The 22,791-nt window shown below is 35.3% G+C and overlaps 1 protein-coding gene across 1 annotated transcript; it reads left to right on the forward strand.

Moving 5' to 3' along the window:
* The first annotated feature begins 9,355 nt into the window (after positions 1-9,355).
* Positions 9,356-10,381, forward strand: LOC149553673 (uncharacterized). The gene has a single exon (XM_089790361.1). It carries the CDS (start codon positions 9,356-9,358, stop codon positions 10,379-10,381), a length of 1,026 nt encoding a protein of 341 aa, XP_089646487.1.
* The last annotated feature ends 12,410 nt before the right edge of the window (positions 10,382-22,791 follow it).

Consider the following 22,791-nt stretch of genomic DNA (forward strand, 5'->3'; position numbering starts at 1 on the left):
GTAGATTCTAACGAGTAGTAGCCAAATTTGTTGTGGTTTCCAATTGTAAAGAAATGAATGGCTTCTTTATTACAAATTAGGTTTAATAAATATAACGAGCAATGTAATCCAATTTAACCTAATTTATAATAATGACAAACATGCAATAGAATTGAGAAATATGGAAATAAACAGAAATAGAAATTCGATGAATGATTGTAAATTGTTTTAATCATAGTCTGAACTGTCGCTTAGAATTAAGACTTTTGGAAAGGTTGGAGTAAACATATAAATCTAAATTATGTTATTATCCTTCTGAAAAGATTTTCTTACAAATATTTGAATACATTATGAATTGGATATCAAATTCATCTCTAATTTCATGTCCCCATGCTGCTGTTTAAATGAAATTTCTGCTTAATTTTAAGCAATAAAGTGTTCCCATGGAAAAATAAAATTGGAGAAAAAGGATATTTTAGAATCTTTTCCTATTTTCATGGAGCACCTATTTTTTAGCAAATAAAAATAAGCCATGGAAAAGAAGGGGCTGAAAATAAGCAGCGACCGCTCATTGAAAATATGGACAATATGGACAGATGGCTTCACTAAATTCTTTCCCTCCTTTATTTTCCACAAATTCTTTCTTTTATTTTCCATCAGATTTTCCCTCCAAATTTTTAATCACAATTTACATCCAAATTAATGGGTGCTTTAAAAATAAGTAAAAAAAATTGAGTTCACATGAGGCCACCCACTCCACATTTTATTCCTAAAAATTTTGAGCAGTGCCTGCTAAACAAAATAAGCCTAGCGACAGCATGGGGACCTGCTCTAATCATATCAACTCTTTCTTTTCTATCTTTGTAGGTAAGTGTAAGAACCATGTCCCACTCAGCAATTGCCACATCATACAATTGTTAGAAATGGGGAAAAATAAACAAGAGATACTCTAGTTTGAAAAGTCAATAACCATTCCATTTACTATAATAGGAATTAACAATTTGTTGATCATAACAAAATGGAATTACATTGCATTATCTAAGATGTTGACCTACACATCAGTCATCCATCAAAATGCATGATTAAATAAATACATCAAGTTCATTATAGATACATTGTCTATTGTTCATAATTACATCATAATGATCATCATAAGGTGATTGTTTATATTACATCAAAGTAGAGTTGAACATGAGGCTTCAAACATGTGTCCATCTGTGAGTTCTGGTCTCCAAAGGCATCAGACATCGTCCATTCACTATCTGAGATGGGAGTGTTGCCCATGCGCTTTTACCATGCCAATCATAGAGTGTTTAGCTCCCCCGGGGTCCTTTCTCATATAAAGAACACCCTGACCCTAGCATGAGAAGCCTAGCAACTTGGAACAAGAGGATCAGATGGATCTAGTGCAGCGATAAAACATACTACTTTCCACATATGTCTAAGTAGCCTAATTACAGAATGTGGCAAGGAACTAACATAGCAACATATCTACATATATACAAAAAATGAAATCATAGCATATCTACTCATATGCAAAAAATGAAATCACATACCTACCCGTGCAAAAATGAAATCACAGTATATCTACTCATATTTAGAAAATGAAATATGACATATCTACACATATGCAGTAAAAATAAAATAGATTGGCCAAGCATTTTTAGTGTCATAATTAGCTGAAAGAAGAAACAAAGCATAACGAGTCTATTCTAATAGTATCAATAGATAGAGAGAAACAAAATGTCATGTATCCATCTCTAACCCTCCCATCATCCACATTACACCCAACTACAAAGGAGTTAAAAAAATGCTCAAAATGGCACATGTAATCACATCTTAATGATTTCGAAGTTTAAGTTCATCTACCTTTGCATGATGTATAATTTAGAGAATCTACTCAGTTTAAGAAGTAAATGAATGCAACAATCTCAGGATTGTAACAATTTTCAATATGCTATCTACACATGCATAAATGTGACATGTTGGCGAAACAAGATGAAATTACTGATGTTAGGTACTCGATGTGTGTATTAGTCAAACAAGTGTTAAGAGTACATTCAACCTCTATTACAAGATTATGCTATTCACCAAAAACTCCATAAGCATAAACATAAGTTCCTCTTTGTTCAATTTTTAAGGAATAACCCTAAAACTAGGGTACAGTACTTGTCAAAGAGTCGGAAGCAAGTGCTCCATTTTCTCATTTTGGAGAGTTTCAGAATTTATCTTCCATTCCAATCATAAGTGCCAGATTTATTGAGTTTTCCTCAAGGATTTCTTAAATGAACAGTAATAACAAAGATTCAAAGTTCAGTAGTTTTGCCATGCACAATGGAAATGCAACATCATACATGTATTCAATGCCCAAATTAAAAGTGCATTATTCTATTCCTGGAGGAAAGACGAGACACAACTACCAGACTTTGTGTATCCCATTACTTCCAAGTTATGAGCATGGTTCTGCTGCAATAGGGCATTCCAAGCCGCAGAGTTTCACACAAAACGTTACATTATGTTTGCTAGTATATAAAATAGAATAACAATTCACTTATGGAGAAGCGGTTTCAATCATTCCCACATAAGAATTTTGGTGTACTGTATGGTCTCATGTATAGTCTCATTTCTTTGAAATATATACCATCGAATACAATCACCTACAATCGATACTCCCAGGTTCTAAGTGTGTTTCCTGTTAATAATGATTTAATTACAATGTCTCGGTGCCCATTTACTCTTATGATTGGTTTCCCTGAAATAACTATAGGAAAATAATTTGTTGTATTATGTAACTATCCAGTCGTAGATTATCTCATTGTTAACTCCCACAGCCAAAGTATTTTAAATCAAATATTTGTATATTGAAGACAATTGAATTAAGGTATGGGAGAAATAATCACACACCCAATACTAGTTATTTTGCAGTGTGTTATCTGTTAATTAGTTTCTACTCTGGATTGCCTATAGTGGAACACAGTGACCAATTCCAAGGCACTATATTTCCAAGAGGAGTCTTATCATGCTCAATTCTCGGTTCTAGTGCAGGATTAGAAATATTCAGGGAGTCTTTCAAATTTATATGCATTGGACTCATGTTATTCTAGTCATTTCAAGATAGAATTCTACACGATTTTTAATTAAATATGATCCAACACATAGTTGTGTTATTTTATGGCTAATGGCAATAGAAATACATCGATAAGGGTATTGTAAAATCCTGTCAATGAATCCATTTCCATAAGCTTGGCGATTGACAATTTGACTTCATATGTTTTAATAGTTGTGTATGGTTCCTTGTTTTAAATCAAAGTATGTTAAAAATCAAGAGAGGTAATTACTCTTACAGGACATGCTCGATGAGTGCAGTTTCAAAATAGCTCTAATTACTTTGCATAACTTGATCATATCGGCTGTTGAAAAAGCCCCATGTGTTAATGTATCGATGCTACTGCCAAAAGATTGAGAGATTTTGATTTGTCTTGCCCTCTGCATTGGATATTGGGTTAAAAGACTCTGCATTATTGAGTTATAAATCTTTTTAGAGAGGGAAACTACCATGTTGCGCTAAAACTTTCTTGGAATAGCCGTTGGGTGGTTCCCTCTATTGGTAAGTATGTCGTGCAAAGATTAGAGAGTTTTTCTCAGAAGGCGTGACACAACACTAACTCATGCAACCACATTCAAGCCTAGGTAGAATAGTTGCAGCCAAAAGAGCTTGTTGACATGTGTGTCCTAATGAGACTCGACACCATCTATTCTCATTCAACCAGATTCTATTTCAACATTAAGTTTTGAAAATGAACGCAACATTTATAATTTGTTCAAGCAAAGAAGACAGACAAATGAGAACCTGGTTGTTTGCTATTGACAATATTCCTTACAACCCTACTTCTAGTCCTTTCCCTCCCAGTCGCCTTCAGTGCTTAGTGTGTTCACCCCCCTTCAAGATTCAGGTATCTTTTATATAATAAAATCCCTAGTGTATAACTGACACAATATTCCGATTTTTCTTATCCCATCAAATTGAAATAACTGATGATCTTAAGTAATTATGTCATTATTGAAGCAATAAACTTATCCTTTAATTAGTTTTCCTAACAAAATCCACATGGCACTAATCTTCCCATTTAATTTGGGTTGTGAAAAATGGGTTATGACATTAAGAAAATTGGAAAAAAAAAATTGGAACCGTTATTTCCTTTTTTATCTAGTTTTTAGCCCTCTTTCCTCATAATTATCTATTTTGTGTAATTTATCTTCTACAATGGCAAAGAAAGATTGAATGTCAGTGTTACTAAGATCATCATATAGAAGCTTCTTACCATGAATGATTTTTCCTTGAAGGGATTGTGTTAGACTTGGCATAAGAATGTTGGCATCGATTGTCATGGATGTCAAAACATCCATACAGACACTCTAGCAATATTGGTTGTTTGGTGATAGATTTTGAAATGGTTGGTATATTTGGTGGTCTAATGGTGATGACAACTTGACAGAAGTTTTGGGTATGTATATGAAAATTCAAGAATGCAAATATATCACACTTCTTGATATTATTGAGTCTAAATACCTAATTCTACTTATCAATACACTTGGTGTTACTAGATTGGTTCATGATGATTGTTGTAGATACAAAATGATCATTCGGGTATATTTTCATGTCTAAAAATTTGTGCAAATGATTGGTTTTTATTTTGGCGCTTTGACCATAATTTGTGATAGTTTCTAGTTTCATCGATCATTGTGAAGATCTTTTGATTTCCATATTTTGGGTCTTGGTTGTAGCATTCCAGTGGTGTTGACAATTGTGGTAAAATTGTAAAATCTTATATGTGGCATATAATTTATAATTTTATGTGGTGATTATGGAATCCTAGATTTAGGTCTCATGTTTAAACTTAAATATAATACTCTAGCTAATGCAATGGTGTTAGCACACAATTTGTTGTGAAACTGACATGTGTATACTTGAATATCGATATAAATAAATAAGAGCTCTTTGTATCTAGATGATGGAAGTTGTGAATGATTGCATGAATATGTATATGTTTGTGGCCGTTGCAAGTATGACAACATACTTGTGAGATATGAGCATGTGATGCAAGTGCAAACTTACCTAGATCGTTGATTCGATGAGGTGTAGATAGAAATAGATTGTAATTGTAGAGACTCAACATCTATACTCTGTGACTTATACTTTTATCCTATCAACAATGAATATTATTGTATTTCCAAGGTGTAGTCATCCTGATAGTGAAGCCTACTAGCAACACCCCTTTATGTTGCAGTGAGCATTTGAGGCAATTAGCCTTGTTGTACAAAATCACCTCAGTCAATGTCATCCTAACCTATGTTTTTCATTTCATGAGAATTAACCTCTCAATAGCTTATCCTAGTTTGGGTTTTCCATGTAAATCCTAATGTTGATTGTGTTTGTGTTTTTGTGCTTTCATGCTTATCTTTTCTTTGATGATTTATTGTGCTTTAATCGACTTATGTTAAGTAATGGTTGTTAATTGATAAGCATTAACTGATATTCAATATGTTCAACAATTGGTAATAAAACTTAATTGCTTGAGGCAGATCTTGGATATTCGAATATATAGAAGGAGGATATTACTCAAATGAGGATTGAAAAGTTATGATGAATGACATTTCAAAAATGTTGAATTAAAAAATGAGGAACTCAAGGAGAGTATGAGAGAACCAAACAAATGCATTACAAAACTCAAAGATTAGATCAAGAAATTTAAGGCAAGGCATAAAGAAGTAAATCAAGATTTGAAGGAGTCTAAAGAAAGAATTGTAGAAATGGAGAAAAAGCTTCAAAGACTAGAGAATTCAGATGACATTGTTGTGGATCTACAATTAGAACATGGTGTTTCAAAACAAATTATAGGCATTGATAAGAATCTTGAGAAATATATTGATGATTAGATTGAAGTGAAGGACAACCTAATTGATGATTGGTTAGCTTGTTCTAAACTAGATATGACTTTGGGGGAATGGAAACTAATTGAGACAATTTCAAAGAAATGGTTAGGAAAGTTTTTGAACTAAATGAAAGGATGGAAAATGAATTGGAGAAACTAAAGACAACAGTATTTGAGAATTTTTCTATATTGGACTAGTTATTAAAATAACAAAAGGATTACAAAGAAAAAGTAAGCTCAAACTGTATTGGTGAATATTTAGATCAAATTAAAAAGGGCAAAGAAAAGGCACCTATCAATAATGCAGATGAAGAAATGACAAGTGAGGTTCAAAAGAATGATACATTATTTAGAAAGTCTTTGATAAGACAACCTAATGGTCAAAATTATTTCCAATGGTTGTTGTTACATATGTAGTAAGTTTGGTCACAAGCCAATTGACTATAAGATGAGAAAATTTCAAAAGACTCAATGCTTTAATTGTCATGATGTTGGTCATAAGACAAAATAATGCAAAAATCAAGAGGAAAATCCACATGAAAATAAAGCAATGGTCAGTATTTTTCATGGCAATTATTTTATTTGCAATAATTTTGGGCACAAGGCTAGTCAATAAAGATCAAGGCACCCATAGGTAAGGAAAAATGTAAAATACTTAAAGTGTGGACAAACCAACACTATGATAAATTTTGCAAATCTGAGAATGTATTGTTCATTAATGAAAAGATGTTCAAAATGTTAAAATTAATGAAACACAAACAAAGGATTAGAGAAAGAAAGTTGATAATTAAGAGAAACAGGCAGAGACTAGTGACTCACTAATAGGAATCAAAGGAATCAGAAACAGACAGAGACTGGTGACTCACTGATAGAAATCAGAGGCATTTAATCATGATGTTATTATGGACATGTTAGATAGTAGCAAGTTTGTCAATCTAGGTGGTTTGTGGGCTAAAAGGTCATTGGATAACAAAATTTGTGTATTGCATTTATTTATTGATAATTTGACAAGAAAAAGAATTGTTAGTGCCAAATATATTTGGTTTTCTACCTAGTGAATTAGTTGTACAAGTTGTGAAGGACTTGTTAAAATCCAACATTGATGATCATCTAGTGGAGAAGAAGCCTGAAAAGAAGTGTAATTATGCTATGCAAAATTTGTCTCTAATCATCAATCAGACAAGGATTTTCCTAGAAGAAATCACCAGTGTATACCAATATTATCTTTGGTGTCTTTCTCTAGTGAACAACTTTAGGGGTCAATATGAAAGGACTAAGACCAAGCTTAATGAACTTGGGAAGTCATAAAATGTATTCAATGAAAAATGTGGAAAGAAAAGAAAAAGAGTGAGAGAGCTTTTGGCTAAGTTTCTATCTTATTAGAGGTAGAGAGAAGAATTGTTCAAGAACTTGTAGCTTGTGAAGGACACAATTGGATTTAGAATGTAGCATGTTGTTGACATGGTTTTTGATGTTGAAAGTTTTATGAAGGAATTTCTTGGTTCTAATTTGACTTGTTCATTTGATAAGATTGTGTAGTGTAACAACTTGTGTGGTTGTATGGAGGAAGTATTTTTAGAGTGGAAAATGAGTTTCTAGTTTTGAAGGACAAGTACAAAATAAATTCTATAGTAAAAATATTGTTTCAGTATAACATATTTCTTTCATGAGTTTTTAATCCTTTCCCATTATGGAAAAATAGGGGAGAAGTTTTTGGTTTAAATAAAAATACCATATGCATCCACTTAGGGGGAGAGTCTATTGTTTCAATCCCTTTTTGTTTCCAGGGTTTTGCCATCAATGCCAAAGGGGGATATTGTTAGACTTGGGATAAGAATGTCGACATTGATTATCATCAACGTCAAAACATCTATACCAACACTCTAGTGATATCAGTTGTTTGGTGATAGGTTTCAGAGTGGTTGGTAAATTCTATGGTGTATTGGTGATGGAAACTTGTCAAAAGTTTTGGATATGTACAAGAATGTTCTAGAATGTAGATATGTCACACTTCTTATATTGTTGAATCTTTATACCTAGTTCTACTTACTAGTAAAGTTGGTGTTATTAGATTGGTTCATGGTGATGGGTATGTGCAGGATCATGGTGTGCCAAAAAGTGGCGATGTGAAAAAAAAAAAGAGTTTGAAGACGCCTAAAAGTGCTTCAAAATCCGCTCTGACTTTTTTTCACCTATCCAGGAACCAAACCTGGAAGGTCAGGCCGAGCATCATCGGATATCCGATCTGACATCGGATATCCGATTTAATATCGGATATCTGATTTTAAATCGGATATCCGACATGTGACCGAATATCTGATAATTAGAGTAATAATATTATACTTATTATTATTTAATATTATTATTATTATTATTATTATATATTATTATTATTTAATATGATATATTATTTAATATTAATATTTACTACATGATATTATTATTATTTAATATTAATATTTAATATGATATTATTATTATTTAATATAATATTATTATTATTTAATATAATATTATTATTATTTAATATAATATTATTATTATTTAATATAATATTATTATTAAATAATAATAATATCATATTAAATAATAATATTATTATTATTATTTAATAATATTATTATTATATTAAATAATATTAATAATATTATTATTATTATATTAAATAATATATCATATTAAATAATAATATTATTAAATAATATATCATACTATTATATTATAATAATATTATTATTATAATAATTATTATACTATAATATAATAATAATATTATTATTATATTATAATCGTATAATATTATACTATAATAATAATATTATAATGTATTATATTATAATAATATATTATAATATATAGTAATGTAATATAATATATATAAAAGATATAATATAATAATAAAAAGTAATATCTTATAATATAATATATAATAAAAAAGTATAATATATTATAAATTATAATAATATAATATAAAAATATTATTATTATATAATATAATATTTTATATTATTATATAATATAATATTTTATATTATAATATATAGTAAATTAATATAATATATATAAAATATAATATAAAAATATATAAAATGTAATATAATGTAATATATATTATATGTTATATATTATATTCATTATATGTTAGTGTGGCCATATCGGATATCTGATACCTGTGCATTGGATTAAATAAAATCACAGACCCGCAGGCCCTCATTTCACGCGAATTTGTGGCCAGTATTACCATTGTCAATCGGATATCAGATATGAGATCGGATATCAAATATTTAGGTATTTTTTTTGCCCAACTCATTTTTAACCTAAATTTAATAGATTTTAGGATGATTTTGTTTGTTTTAGTTGAATCTAGGGTTTTTTTGACAAAAATGGTTAAAATTTAGATTTTTTAAAATATATATTACATTTTGCAATTAGATGGGGTCGCAATGGGCTCCCCACTCTCCCCGGTTATTGCTAACCTTTATATGGAACACTTTGAAGAGCTGGCCCTCCACTCTTTCCCCCTCAAGCCTAAATGGTGGAAGCGATACGTTGACGATACCAATGTTTGCTGGCCCCATGGTATCGATAAACTAGAAGAGTTTCACATTCATCTTAACAACATCTCTCCTAGCATTGCTTTTACCAAAGAGCTTGAATCCAACAATCAATTACCCTTCCTTGATATTTTACTCACTAAGAAACCAGATGGCTCTCTGGGACGTCGAGTGTTTCGGAAGGCCACGCACACCGATCTGTACCTTCATGCTTCTTCTCACCACCATCCGAGTCAAAAAGTTGGCACGCTTAAAACCTTAGCCTTAAGAGCCCTCAGGATTTGTGATGATGACCACTTAAATTCGGAGTTGACCCACCTCCGCCAAGTCTTTAGATTAAATGGGTACTCCCACAAACAAATCTCTAGGGCCTTTGTCCGTGCTCGCTCTTTCTTTCTTTCCCTCTCTGCTCCCCGACCCAACCCCTCTCCGCCTCCCGCTTTTGTGTCGCTTCCCTTTATAGATGGGGTCTCCCAGAAGCTGGCCAAGATTCTGAGCAGAAAAGGCCTTCGCGTGGCCTTCAAACCTTGGTTTAGGCTCAAGTATCGCACCCCCGCTCTCAAAGATTCCAGAGATGTTTTTTCAGCATCAGGAGTCTACAAAGTTTCTTGCTCTTGCGGGATACCGTATATTGGTGAAACTGGTCGCTCTTTCAGCACTAGAATCAAGGAGCATAGTGCCAACATTAAACACGACAGGGTTCATCAGTCTGCTTTAGCGGAGCACTCGTCAGCCACTAAGCACCACATTTGTTTAGAAGATGCCCAAATCGTATCCAAGGAGGACAACTATTTCAAAAGGAAGCTCAAAGAAGCTATAATTATCAACAGTCACCCTGTCAACCTCAACAGAGATGATGGGTGGACCTTAAACCCTTCGTGGATTCCTTTGCTGACTCAAGACCAACGAACTTGATCCTTTGGTGTTCTGAGCCCGTCGGTCTCCCCTCGCCTCCTTGCTCCTAGTTTCTCCCTAGTTGGTGGCCTGCTTGAGGTTGGTGATTGCTCTCTTCCTTTTCTTCTTTTCTCCTTCCTTTCGCTGTGTTGTCGGTATCTTTAGGACGCTCCCATCTTTGGTTCCTTTGTTCCCTCTTACTTGTTGGTGGTCCCCGTGGTTCTTTTTTATTTTTATTTTTTACTTTTATTTTTTATTTTTTATTTTTATTTTTATTTTTAATTTTTCCTTGTTGACCCCCCTTTTTAAAAATATTTTGTTTCTCATTCTTAGTTCATTCTTATTGTTATCTATTATTTGGTCTATTTTGGTTTTACGTTCATTTTTTATTTCTATTTTTATTGTTTTTTCAATTAGTGTTATTATTATTCTCATTTTGTGAGCGCTTTCATTGTTATTTATCATTTGATTGTTTGTTTTTATTTTTTATTTTTATTCTATTTAATTTTTATTTTTTCTTTTATTTTTTATTTTTATTTTTATTTTTCTAATTCATTTATTTATTCTTTATTACTTTATCTCCCCCTCAATCCACGTGTTCCCCCCCCCCACCTCCTCTCCTTCCTCTTGTTATATCTTTGTGTTTTCTCCAGTCTGCTGCTTATTATTATTTTTCTCTTGCTCTTCATCCTGATGATGGATCACTGTGTGTGATCCGAAACGTTGATGCAAAAAACTTACAACACAATCAAATTCCAGAAGTACGACCAGATTTTGCAATTCAATAGGAATGGTTGATCAGAATGATGACATTGAGGCAGGGAATAATATTCCTCGTAACCCACCACCAAACAATCCAGTATCCCCACAAAATTATCCACCAAATGATCCTCTACCTCCTCAAAACCCTCCTTGAATCGAGGATTTGATAAATGAAAATCTCGTCGAGTTGAGAGGTTTGCATAGAACATATAATAATGTAACTGCACTGGGTCCTATGTTATCCACGTTAAACACCATAGTGGATAACATTGAAACCCTTACGAACCAAAAAAATGCCGCTCTTCATTGGCATGATGAAATGCACCAGATGTTTGATGATGGTTTGGATTATGATGAGGTCGTGGCCCTCAACATAACCAAAGACAATTTGGCTAGCCTTTTTGCTAACCCGAAAATGGGTATACCAGTTGACCCAAAAAAAACCAAACTATCGATTAAATGGTGCACAAATGATGCCATACGTGCAAATTTTTGGGATTGTTGGTGGATGGTCTTTGATATCCCTCCACATGGAAATTTAGACATACCATTTTATTTCCTTAGAAAATTATATGCAAAATTTGTGTTGAAACTTAAAGTGAACTATTGGAGCATGAAGCCCAACATGGGCTTAGGACTAGGAGCTCCTCAGGATAGACCCTCTTCCCAGCAAAAGAAACTTGGCACTTTTGTCCCCCCCTGATATCTCCCCCCCTCCTTGAGTGCAGCATCCAGATATTATGGCAGAGGCAAGCTCTCAGACCATCAGAGCCATTCATAGGCTGAGTAGCCTAATGATATCTCAAGCTAGGTCAGTCCTACCTCCTCGTGTTGATGATGTTGGTGCCAATTCATCATCGGCTAGCTCATCACACGTTTGTGTGCCTCACACTTGCATTAAATGCAAGAATATTTTCCTGGGTCCCATAGGTGATCTTCCTAAGTATCATTTTGTATTAGACGAGGATACACCAAATGCACATGCAGAGGCTACAGACCCTGATGCAAGAGAGGAGGGGAATGCAGAGGCATGGACTCCTTCGGTGTCAGTATGTGTATACATTTTTTTGTTATGACATATGTGATTTAAAGTTAATTTTTATAATAGAGTAATTTTAATTTTTAAACCATACTGACTTTTACATGTATGTGATCTTCATCCATGTTTAGTTGATGACCGAGGAGGAGCTCAAACAGATAGACGATGCTACACTCTCAGCCATTTCATTTGGCCTTGAGACATCTGCGGTACATTATGTTGTGTTTGCATTTTTGTTTTCTATTTGATATTGTAGCATATCTGGTTGCTAATCTTTCTTTTACCTTGCAGATACCACCTGCCCTGAGGGGACAAACTGGGGGGGGTGAGCTAGCATGCACTGACAAAGGAAAGGTAATTAGATGTTTTCTATTTGATTAAATATCAATGCATTCCTTTAAAATGTTTGTGGTAATCCCATTTAATTACATTCTTTATTGTATATACGGTGTGGCTACTGGCAATAAGCCTATACAAATTCGGCATCCTAGATCATCAGGGATTTCCATTCGCACAGAGAGCCCCATTGTATGTATAAGTATCATTTATTTTTTATTTTTCTTATTGATGCAGAGGAAAGTATGATTGTTGTTCTGTACAATTTCTGTGATTTTTTCTGTACCAATAATGATTCATGTCTTGCATATGTTCATTACAACTTAAATAGGCTTATATGCACCTGTCCAACCGACCAAGTTGGTTACAAAGGTTTATTTAATCAAACAAATACCAAATTACTACTTTCCCTCCAAAACTAATATGACCGTTTGAATTTGAAATTCAAATTTCAAACTATAATTTTTATGCATTCCCTAACTTTCTAAACTATTCCATTGACTCAAAATTGGTCATATGGATTTATTAAATGCAACTAAGTATGAAACTATCCTAAGACTACCCCATATGGCTCTTTTGGCCATTTTACATCATGTTGCCCTTAGGTCCTTACTAGGAATTTTATGACTGTTGTCTTTCAAAGTACATTTTTTATTACATAATTCCATTATTGGTTTTAATATATCCCAATTAACAATCAATGATGTCTTTGATCCTCTATCTTCATCTGGTACCAAGGCTCTCTTAGATGATTTAATAGGTGCCCCTGCACCAAACACCCCACCTTCAAAGCAACTCTTGTCCCAAGAGTTAAGGGGTGCTATCTTCTTTCCTCCCATCCTTCTAGAGGGATGTTTGCAACTTTACACTTGCAATGTATTACCCTGCACACCTGCATACAAATCATTAGAAATAAAAAGCATTGGATCCTTGTTACTAGTCATGGTAATATTACTGCCTATTGATTGTGAACAATCATGTTTTATCCTTGACAAAGGCTGAATAAATTGTTTTCTGAGGTCATGTTGACCCTGTCTCTTATCCTCCATGGATATGTTCACTTCTTTGTTCACTCTCGTCACCAAAGGACACCATACTATTCCTATCATCACTCCTTTTGTTGTCACTGTCTGCTTGTAAGCAGAATTCTGAGTTTTGTCTTGAACAATCTCATCCTTCATAACCAAAAGAGATGGCTTCAGTGGCAGATCTGTCATATCATGTTTACTCTCCCTCTACTCCTACAAGTCCACAAACTCTTTCTTGCCAAAACAAATAACTCTTTCCTCATCATGACTATTCAAAGGATTTAGCTTAAACTTCACACCGTCTTTGTGTACTATATAAACATTTGATGAGCCAAAATGAATAGTGTTCCTTGAGGCTTGCCAAGACCTTCCAAGGATTACATGGCAGCATGTCATTAGAATGACGTCACATATAACTTGATCTTTATATTCTCCTATAGAGAAATCAACTATTGCTTGCTCCCTTACAACAATATTTTGTGCATCACTGACCCAAGATGCCCTATATGGTCTATCAATAGGATACTTCTTCAATCCTAGTTTATTTACCATTTCATAAGACACTAAATTATCAAAGGAACCAAAGTCTATTATCATCTTACAAATCTTACCATGGCTCATGCAATTTGTCCTGAAAATGGATGGTCTGGTCTCTTTTTGCTGCTGCATTTGTGGTCCTCTTCTCACCATCAAAGATTCTCCTTCAAGTTCAAGGTATGCATTATCGTACTTCTTTTCTTCCTCTTCTCCTTGGGTCAAGGTGACTCTCCTCTCCTCCTTCCTGAAATCCACACCGTTCTTAGGGCACTTGTAGGATTGATTGCCTACTCCTCCACATGTGAAGCATTTACCTCTGAAAACACTATTACCTCTTCCACTTCCAAATCTTACCCCCCTAAAACTTCCTCTTGTCTCAGATGTAATCTCTTTTCCTTTATCTTTGTCTTGATTGTTTGAAGTGTCAAACTAACTTCTTACACCTCTTCCTCTTATTGTTCCACCTCATCTCTGATTTGCTTGCCTCGCATTCTTTCTTTTCAACTTCTCCTCTGCCCGGATTGCCAACTGAAAACATTCTCCAAGTGTCCTTGGTACATTCAATCCTATTTCATCTTGAATATTGTACTTGAGGCCATTAATGTATCTAGCCACCTTCTCATTTTCATCTTCCAGTCCTCCCCTAATACTCAGGGTATGGAATTGCTCAGTATAGGACATGACATCCATATCCTTCTGTTTCAAATTGTTCCTTCTTATCTTTATTTGGATTGCTAAATCAGATGGCAAGAATTTATTTCTCACCATGGTCTTCATTCTCTCCCAATCTAAAATCTTACTCAATCCCCTTTTGATGCAGAGTCTACAACAACTACCTTCCACAAGCCAATAAATGGCTGTCACAATCCAACTTAGGATTCTAGGACTTCTCACAAGTCCTCTTACCCACTCTGGGTATACTCAACCTCCAAGCCAAACAAGGAAATCCCACTTCAAAAGCCTCACCAACTATCACCAAAAATGGAGACAATCATGGACATACTGTTCCAACCCAAAATCATCAATTTTTTTGGTACCACCAAACTCTGAACACACCTTTGCACTTCTAGGCCTACAAACCTTGTAGCCTTCCAATTAGCTTCTTTTCACTTTTCTCCTAGTATCCCTTAACACCATAGGGACTTCTCCATAGGTCCAAACACCCGTCTTGGCACCTACTAAGAATCCAAAATCTTTTGGGCTGATCTTGCTCTAGCACCCTCCAAACTGCTTCTTGGTACCTAGGCCTAGTTGATCAAGTTAGGCTAGGGCTTCAAGGAAGAATGGGAAAGGTGGGTTACCAAGACCCAAAACACTTAAGGAAATCTCCAAAACACTCAATGCATCCAACTCTAGCACTCAAACTAATCAGAAGTGCTTGCAACCATGAGTGTCACCAATTACCTTGCAAAAACCGGTCAAGCACATGGGCTTGCTTGACATAGGGCTGACTTGGAAAAATAGTTGCCCTTCTCTCCAAGCCTCCAACCTTTGGCATTATGTTGCCTAGTATCCTAACTTGCATATCCCTCAGTTTCATAGGGTGCCACTGGTGGGAACGCAAGTTAGGGATGCATTTGTGGAAGGGTCTAGGAAACAAGGCTTTTCAGACCACCCTCTACTAAAATGCAGATAACTTTTAAACCCCAACTCCTTTTTGAGTCAAACCAAAACCAAAAGTTTCCTAACTCACCCCTGCAACTATTTTATACACTTATCAATCATTAAAGTTTCATACAGATCCATACCAGTGTAACATCCAAGCGATTACCAGTAAATTTTTAGAAAATTAAAGTTTTTATTGTATTTTCTCCAAACCACCGTACACTTTGATCTCCCCCTTTCAACTGAGATCACATATGACATATATAAAGGTCTACATGACCATTGGAACAGCCATATAGGCGTTCCCAACCATAAAACAAAAAAACAACCACTTTTTGCTAATACTGTTTAGACTCTAAATACCCTATTATAAGGCCTTTTGGTCCCATGGAATCACTTGGTTTATAACCACACCAAAATGCTCGTGGGCCTTACATGTTCCTTTATTAAAAAACATATACCAACTTGTAAAATATGGACCAAACCTTTATTCCAACTTCCTAATCTACTTGAATCCTCTCTTTAATGGAGTGGCAAGGTGTCCGACAACATAGATACTTGTTCCCCCCTACCACATAGGTTAGGTGCCCTGCACCACCTTTCCTCTCTCTCATTCTGAACACTAGTCCACCAAGTGAGTGTTGTTCCTCTCAGTCTTGCTTTTGCTACTTTCACCTTCTTATCTACCTCTATGTCTTCAAGATCAAAGTAGTTCTCAAGGGCTTCTAACCACCCTAGCACTTCTTCACTATCCATTTTGCCCTAGTATATTGGAAAATCAATATGGTTCTTCCCACCATTACCTTGTACTACCTTAATGATTCTCATAAATCTCCTTTCTTCAGGATCATCTGTTATCTAATGCTCTTGCCTTGCATTACCAACCTCTTCTTCTTCATGGTTCTCTCCATGATTTCTTTCTCTAACCTCTTCTCCTCTAGGTTCTTGCCTTTCCTTTTCTAAGGATTCTATCCTTGCAACAAGTTGTAGCCTCTCTCTTCTCATCTATCTTTCTTCCCTCACTCTAGATGCTTCAAGTTCTCTCCTCTCTCTTTTCTCTCTTGCCAACTCTTCTCTCAATTCTTCAAGTTCTCTAGCCATTTGATTTTTAGGAGGCATTTTCACAACAATTTTTCTTCCTTCCCAAGGGCCAACTCACTGATTCTCTATCTTTCCTCACCAAGAAATCTCTGGACACCACTTATGTACCTTTCAACTCTGGGACACACAAGGAGGAATTAGACACTCCAAGGCTTCAACAAAGGGACCAGCAGACTAAGGATGACAAAGACTCCTATGATGACGAAACCTACAACTTATCTACTCCTAAAAGACCTTGTTGATGCTCTAATACCATTTGATGCAAAGGATGGAGGATCTAACCAAAAACTTGCAAATTCAAGCACAATATGGACCCAACCCCTATGTTTCAATGTTGTTCCCAAATGCACACAATGCCACCAAAGACTCCAAACTTGGATTTACATTCACCAAGTGTTCCCTCCACCTCTACACACCTTTAAAAACTTCAACCAACATGTTTCTAAGGTTTCCAAACCCACAAATCTTCAGTAGATACAAAAGAGACCAGTTTTGCCCTTTACTAGGCTATTCTCTTCTTTGGATCAGTGGACCTTATTTTCTTGATTTTTCTCCCAAACTTTCCAAAACACTAAGAAAATAAACTATCTTTTTAGATACCCTTTTTTTATTTTTATAACATATCAAAAAATCAAATATCACTCCTTTGGAAAGATTGTACGGAACAGGGCAGTTTGTCTTAGAATTAGGCCTAATTAGACCACTTTTACAAAGCAAGTACCCTTCAAACTTGTAATCTGACTTAATCCTTTTTAATAGTCTCTATTAATAATCTAAATCAAATGATTTTCAAGATTATAGGTCTTGGTCACACTCCTAAACACCCAAACTTCAAAACCCTCTTTAAAATAGCTTAAAAACCAGGGCCTGCTTGTTCAAACCCCAAAACTCAATAAAGAACTTCTCCTTCAGCATTCACCATGCATTTACATATCTAAGATGATATTACCACTCATTAAAATATCAAAAAGCACTTACAAAACAAAGGATTCTTCAAGTTGCTCTTGAAAACCAAGCACTTTCATTCAATTTTTTGAGATAGTCCGTACAAATCTGACCCTCCAATTCGTACAATCACAATTTATAAGTTTCAAGGGATGGTTAGTAGCCCCCTCAACCACCTCCAATCAGTTTCATTTGTTAACTCTTCATAAAATTTAAATTATGGAGTTTCCCTCCAAAAAATAGATAACCATTACTATTCAAATTTCTAACTATTAAACTATGCTTTTAATGGGCTTATTGAATGTTTTGACTTGTCTAATGACAAGATATGATCATGAAAACCTATATGAACCTATCAAATGACTCATCTACCATATGAAACCCTAAAATCTTATCTCATGCCCAATTACAACTTTTTTCCACATATGTGTCCGACATTATAACTTTTTATGCTTCCATGAGCCATAATTGGTGCAAGGATTGCCCATTTGACTTCAAGAGATGCTCCATGACCTCTTTAATGCCTTGGATCTTCAATGTTCCCCTGATGAGCATGGAATGCTCCTGCATTACTTATCTTCATAAATAAATTCAAAACTAATTTCTGTGATGTTAACAACTACTATTTTGTATCTCATAGGAGACTCCTAGTGCACATGAGGTCCGACGAGAGAGTTATGTAGATTTGATGATGCGGCCACTCTCTCCTCAGGCGCAGCTTACAATAGTAAGTTGTAGTTTGAATTCATTATTAAATATGTTATAAATTTAGAATTGATGATTTATAATGTTATAGTTTAAATTGTAGATTGATCTGACAAACGTATTTGAATATATATAGCCCACAATTAGCGAGGTACCATCATTGCCGATGGCATACGAGAGGACTCCTAACCAGCACAGGAGGTCAACAAGAGAGGTATTTATTATAAAATTTTGATAGTATAAATCTTCATTACAAAAAAGATCATTATGCATTTGAGTAATTCAATGTTAGATATAAAGAATCATATAAATTTAGTAGTCTAACTTTTGGTTTTCCTTTTTTGTTTATGTAGGAGGCATCTGATCCACCTAGTGCAGCGAAGAGGTTGCATTTTGATCATCCAGCAACACCCTAGGATAGTATAGTTGTCATAGGATGCATCATGAGACATTTTGAGATGACATATGCCACATTGTATACAGAAACATTGATATTATACACATTCTAATGACATGATCAGCCACATTTTGTATATGGATTTATGTATTTTGATATATATTTGAGTACTTTGTCTATGGATTCATGATCTTTGATATATATTTGTGTAAAATTTTGTCTATGGATACATGTCTTTTGATATATACTTTTTTCATTTATGTGCACAATGATATACATATTAATTTAGTATCTAGTAATGTTCAATTTATCGTGGATCATGTGTATTTTCATGTTTATGGAATATCATTAATTTTGATTATGTTTGTTATATTCGATTCAAATGCAATAATTTTTTAATAGCATTTTAACAACCTTTATTATCAAATTTGGATGCAATGTATAATTTGAAGTGCTATCATAACATAAACACACTTGTTAACATCCTACACAAGGTTCAGATAACCCCAGATCTAATTTTAAACTCCACCTTCAACCTTGAAACTAACTCTTGGCTTCAAATCTAATCTCAACACAGTTAACGACTCCACTCCTCAACCATGGATTCTATTCTCAACCACCAAGTCGTTCATAGATTCATAATCTTTGATAACTAGCACTTCACTTTGTTACTATCCTCACACTACAACTTTTCAATTTCAACAAAACCTCAAAATATATCAACTTAAGAGACTTGATTGGACGGTTCATTGATAGCCCTCATGAGCTCTGAGTTATTTTAGGCCTCAACATCACCATCCTATAGCATTCAACGGTTCATCAATAGATCCCACGAGCTTCGAGTTATGACCCTCGGAAGATCGACCTCGAAATGCACTTAGAACACCTTGGAGACTCCTCGGTACGGGGTGCCTGCGGACGATGGATGGTCTCCATGGCCAGAACAAGGGTGTCACTAGGGTTCACCCGCCCACCTAGAGCTAATGGCACTGATGATTCGATGCCAAGATCAACAGTTTCAAAGTTACGTTGTGGTGCACCTATGAACTGAGGCACACTGCGAGTTTTGGCATCGAGCGAGATCAATGTGCCGAATCCAAATGGAATGTGATCTCTCAAAAATGAGATAGGTTATTTTATGCCTCAGTATCACCGTCCTATATCATTTGACAGTTCATTGATAGCCCTCACGAGCTCTAAGTTATGACCCTTGGAAGATTGACCTCAAAACGCACTTAGAGCACCTTGGAGACTCCTCGGTATGGGGTGACCGCAGATGATGGATGGTCTCTGTGGCCAAAACAAGGGTGTCACAAGGGTTCACCCACCCACCTAGAGCTAATGGCACTAATGATTCGATGCCAAGTCAGCGATTTCAAAGTTACGCTATGGTGCACCTATGAATTGAGGCACACTGCAAGTTTTGGCCTTAGCATCACCGTCCTGTAGCATTTGACGATTCATTGATAGCCCTCACGAGCTCTGAGTTATGACCCTCGAAAGATCGACCTCAAAATGCACTTAGATCACCTTGGAGACTCCTTGGTACAGGGTGCCCGCGGACGATGGATGGTCTCCGTGGCTAGAATAAGGGTGCCACAAGGGTTCACCTGCCCACCCAGAGCTAATGGAACTGACGATTCGATGCCAAGATCAGCGGTTTCAAAGTTACGCTGTGGTGCACCTATGAACTGAGGCACACTGCAAGTTTTGGCATCGAGCAAGATCATTGTGCCGAATCCAAATGGAATGTGATTTCTTGAAAATAAGATAGGTTATTTTAGGCCTCAGTATCATCGTCCTATAGCATTTGACAGTTCATCAATAGCCCTCACGAGCTCCGAGTTATGACCCTTGAAAGATCGACCTTGAAACGCACTTAGAGCACCTTGGAGACTCCTCGGTACGGGGTGTCCACAGATGATGGATGGTCTTTGTGGCCAGAACTAGTGTTCCATGTATTGATGTGATAAAAAAGTGCATAGAATGGTTAGTGATTGTGCATACTTCATGTATGCATTACTTGATTTATTTATTTTTGATAAGATGTGGTTGGTATGTGATCGATTAACAAGCTTTCTGGTGTAGAGGATAAGGTGATGGACCCAAGTAACCACCCAAAATGAGCAAGATTGTGGTTGTGTTCCTAGTGACCCTTTTAGGTCCTGATAGGCAAATCCCACAAACAATCAACTGTAGGATGTTTTTAGGCTTTAATAGGTTTTTTATAGCCTATCTAACATGTTCCAAACATCATCTTCAAGTTTCAACACCTCTAGAGGTATATTCCAAAAGTGTGCATGTGAAGCCATTAGGTGCCTTGAAGAAGCCTAGAAAACCTTGTGAAGTTATTGTTGTTACCTCCTTGGCTCTACATCAGACTCCTTAACCATGGATGATGCAAAGATAGCATAATGGAAGAAAGGATCAAGCCAACTCCTACACAACCTTCAAGGAGATAGGAGAACTAGATACCAAACTAGGGTACACACACACCACACACAAAACAAAATAAGATACACACAAGAATATACACAAACCAAGAAATGCCATTTCCATTCCAAAGCCTCACAATGACCTACAATTGTCAATCATGGACTGCTTCAACAAAACAACAATAAAGACCATTTTATCAAGCTTGCACAATAGACCACTCTAAGGGCCCAATAAATAGAGTGAAGGTGTGCCAAACCCAAGTGGAGAAGCCAAAAAATCACCAAGTACCATGCCTTCACAAGGCTTCAAATTCCAAAAAAATAATGACATGCCTTCACAAGGCTTCAAGATGCACATATAATTCTTTTCACAAATTCTCCCCTTATCACCCCAAGTGTAAAATAAGTTGTGGCACATGGACACCATACTTCGTTCTTTTTCCCTCTTCCCTCCAAGGGAAGAGACTCTACACTTATGGGATGGCCCAACTAGCCCCTTCACTCATAAAGCCACTACTTACCTCTCAAGGGTGAGTGATGCCTTGAACACCCATAAAAACACACAAAGAAGAAAACAACACCCATAACAATCGACAAGAGAAAAAACCACAACAACACATAAGGAAAAATAATGACAAACAAATGTCATCCAAACTACCCATTATAGGAGAGCAACAACATTTACAATACCAATTTTGCAGTAAGAACATCAGTTACACAACATGAGAAGAGAACCAACCTTGGTCCAAGTTATGGAAAGTTGGTAGATGAAGAGCTCCCTTCCAATTCTCCAAAATTCTTTAACTCCTAAGCTTGTCTCCCAAAGTTGGAGAGTGGGCAATGATTTTTCCAACCATGGAGAAAACCCCTAAAAGAGATCCACACATTTCCTATAATCCTCTTGGTGAAAGTGTGAGATCTCATTGGTCACTCTTCCCAAACCCTTACAACTTCTAAGTTTGGAAACTATAAAAATGGCTTTATAAAGGAAAAAAGTCTTTGCACAAAAATGAAAGGTTGTCTAATCAAGGTCATGCTTCCAAAAGTTGATTTTTGTCCATCTTGAAAAACCAACTTTAGGGAGGCCTCTCAAGTCAACTAAGGGTTGTCCTATTGTTAAAATTGACCCTTACCTTGCTCATACCGAAATGGGAGAGTCATGTGAATAGATAGATGACAATTTTAAGAACTCAAGGAGAGGATTTAGGGAGTGTGTGTAGCATGTAAACAATTTCAAGGTTTCCCTATTTATGAAGGACATGAATATGGTTTTTGGGTGAGAATTTTGATAAGTTTTTTCTAGTAGGAGTGAAAATTCTGGTCACTCTTTCATCTGGGTTTTCTCTTCTTTTCTTTTTCTCCATCTAAATACCCTACTTTATGATTTCAAGATTATTTATTCCTTTGAATTTTAGTATAGAATATGTTATGCCTCTTTTTTGGTGCTAATCATGAGCCCAATGGATTTTAGTATCCAGTAACTATTTAGGTTGGATACAAAGTAAGGTGAACATAAACTTGTAAAAGTCAATTATCCAGTA

Source organism: Cupressus sempervirens, chromosome 6, assembly GCF_028749045.1.
Source record: "Cupressus sempervirens isolate cs-2001-9-10 chromosome 6, ASM2874904v1, whole genome shotgun sequence".
In the NCBI taxonomy this organism is placed as follows: Eukaryota; Viridiplantae; Streptophyta; class Pinopsida; order Cupressales; family Cupressaceae; genus Cupressus; species Cupressus sempervirens.

Coding starts and splice junctions, on each gene's coding strand:
- LOC149553673 (XM_089790361.1), top strand. CDS start 9,356: ATGGGCTCCCCACTCTCCCCGGTTATTGCTAACCTTTATATGGAACAC.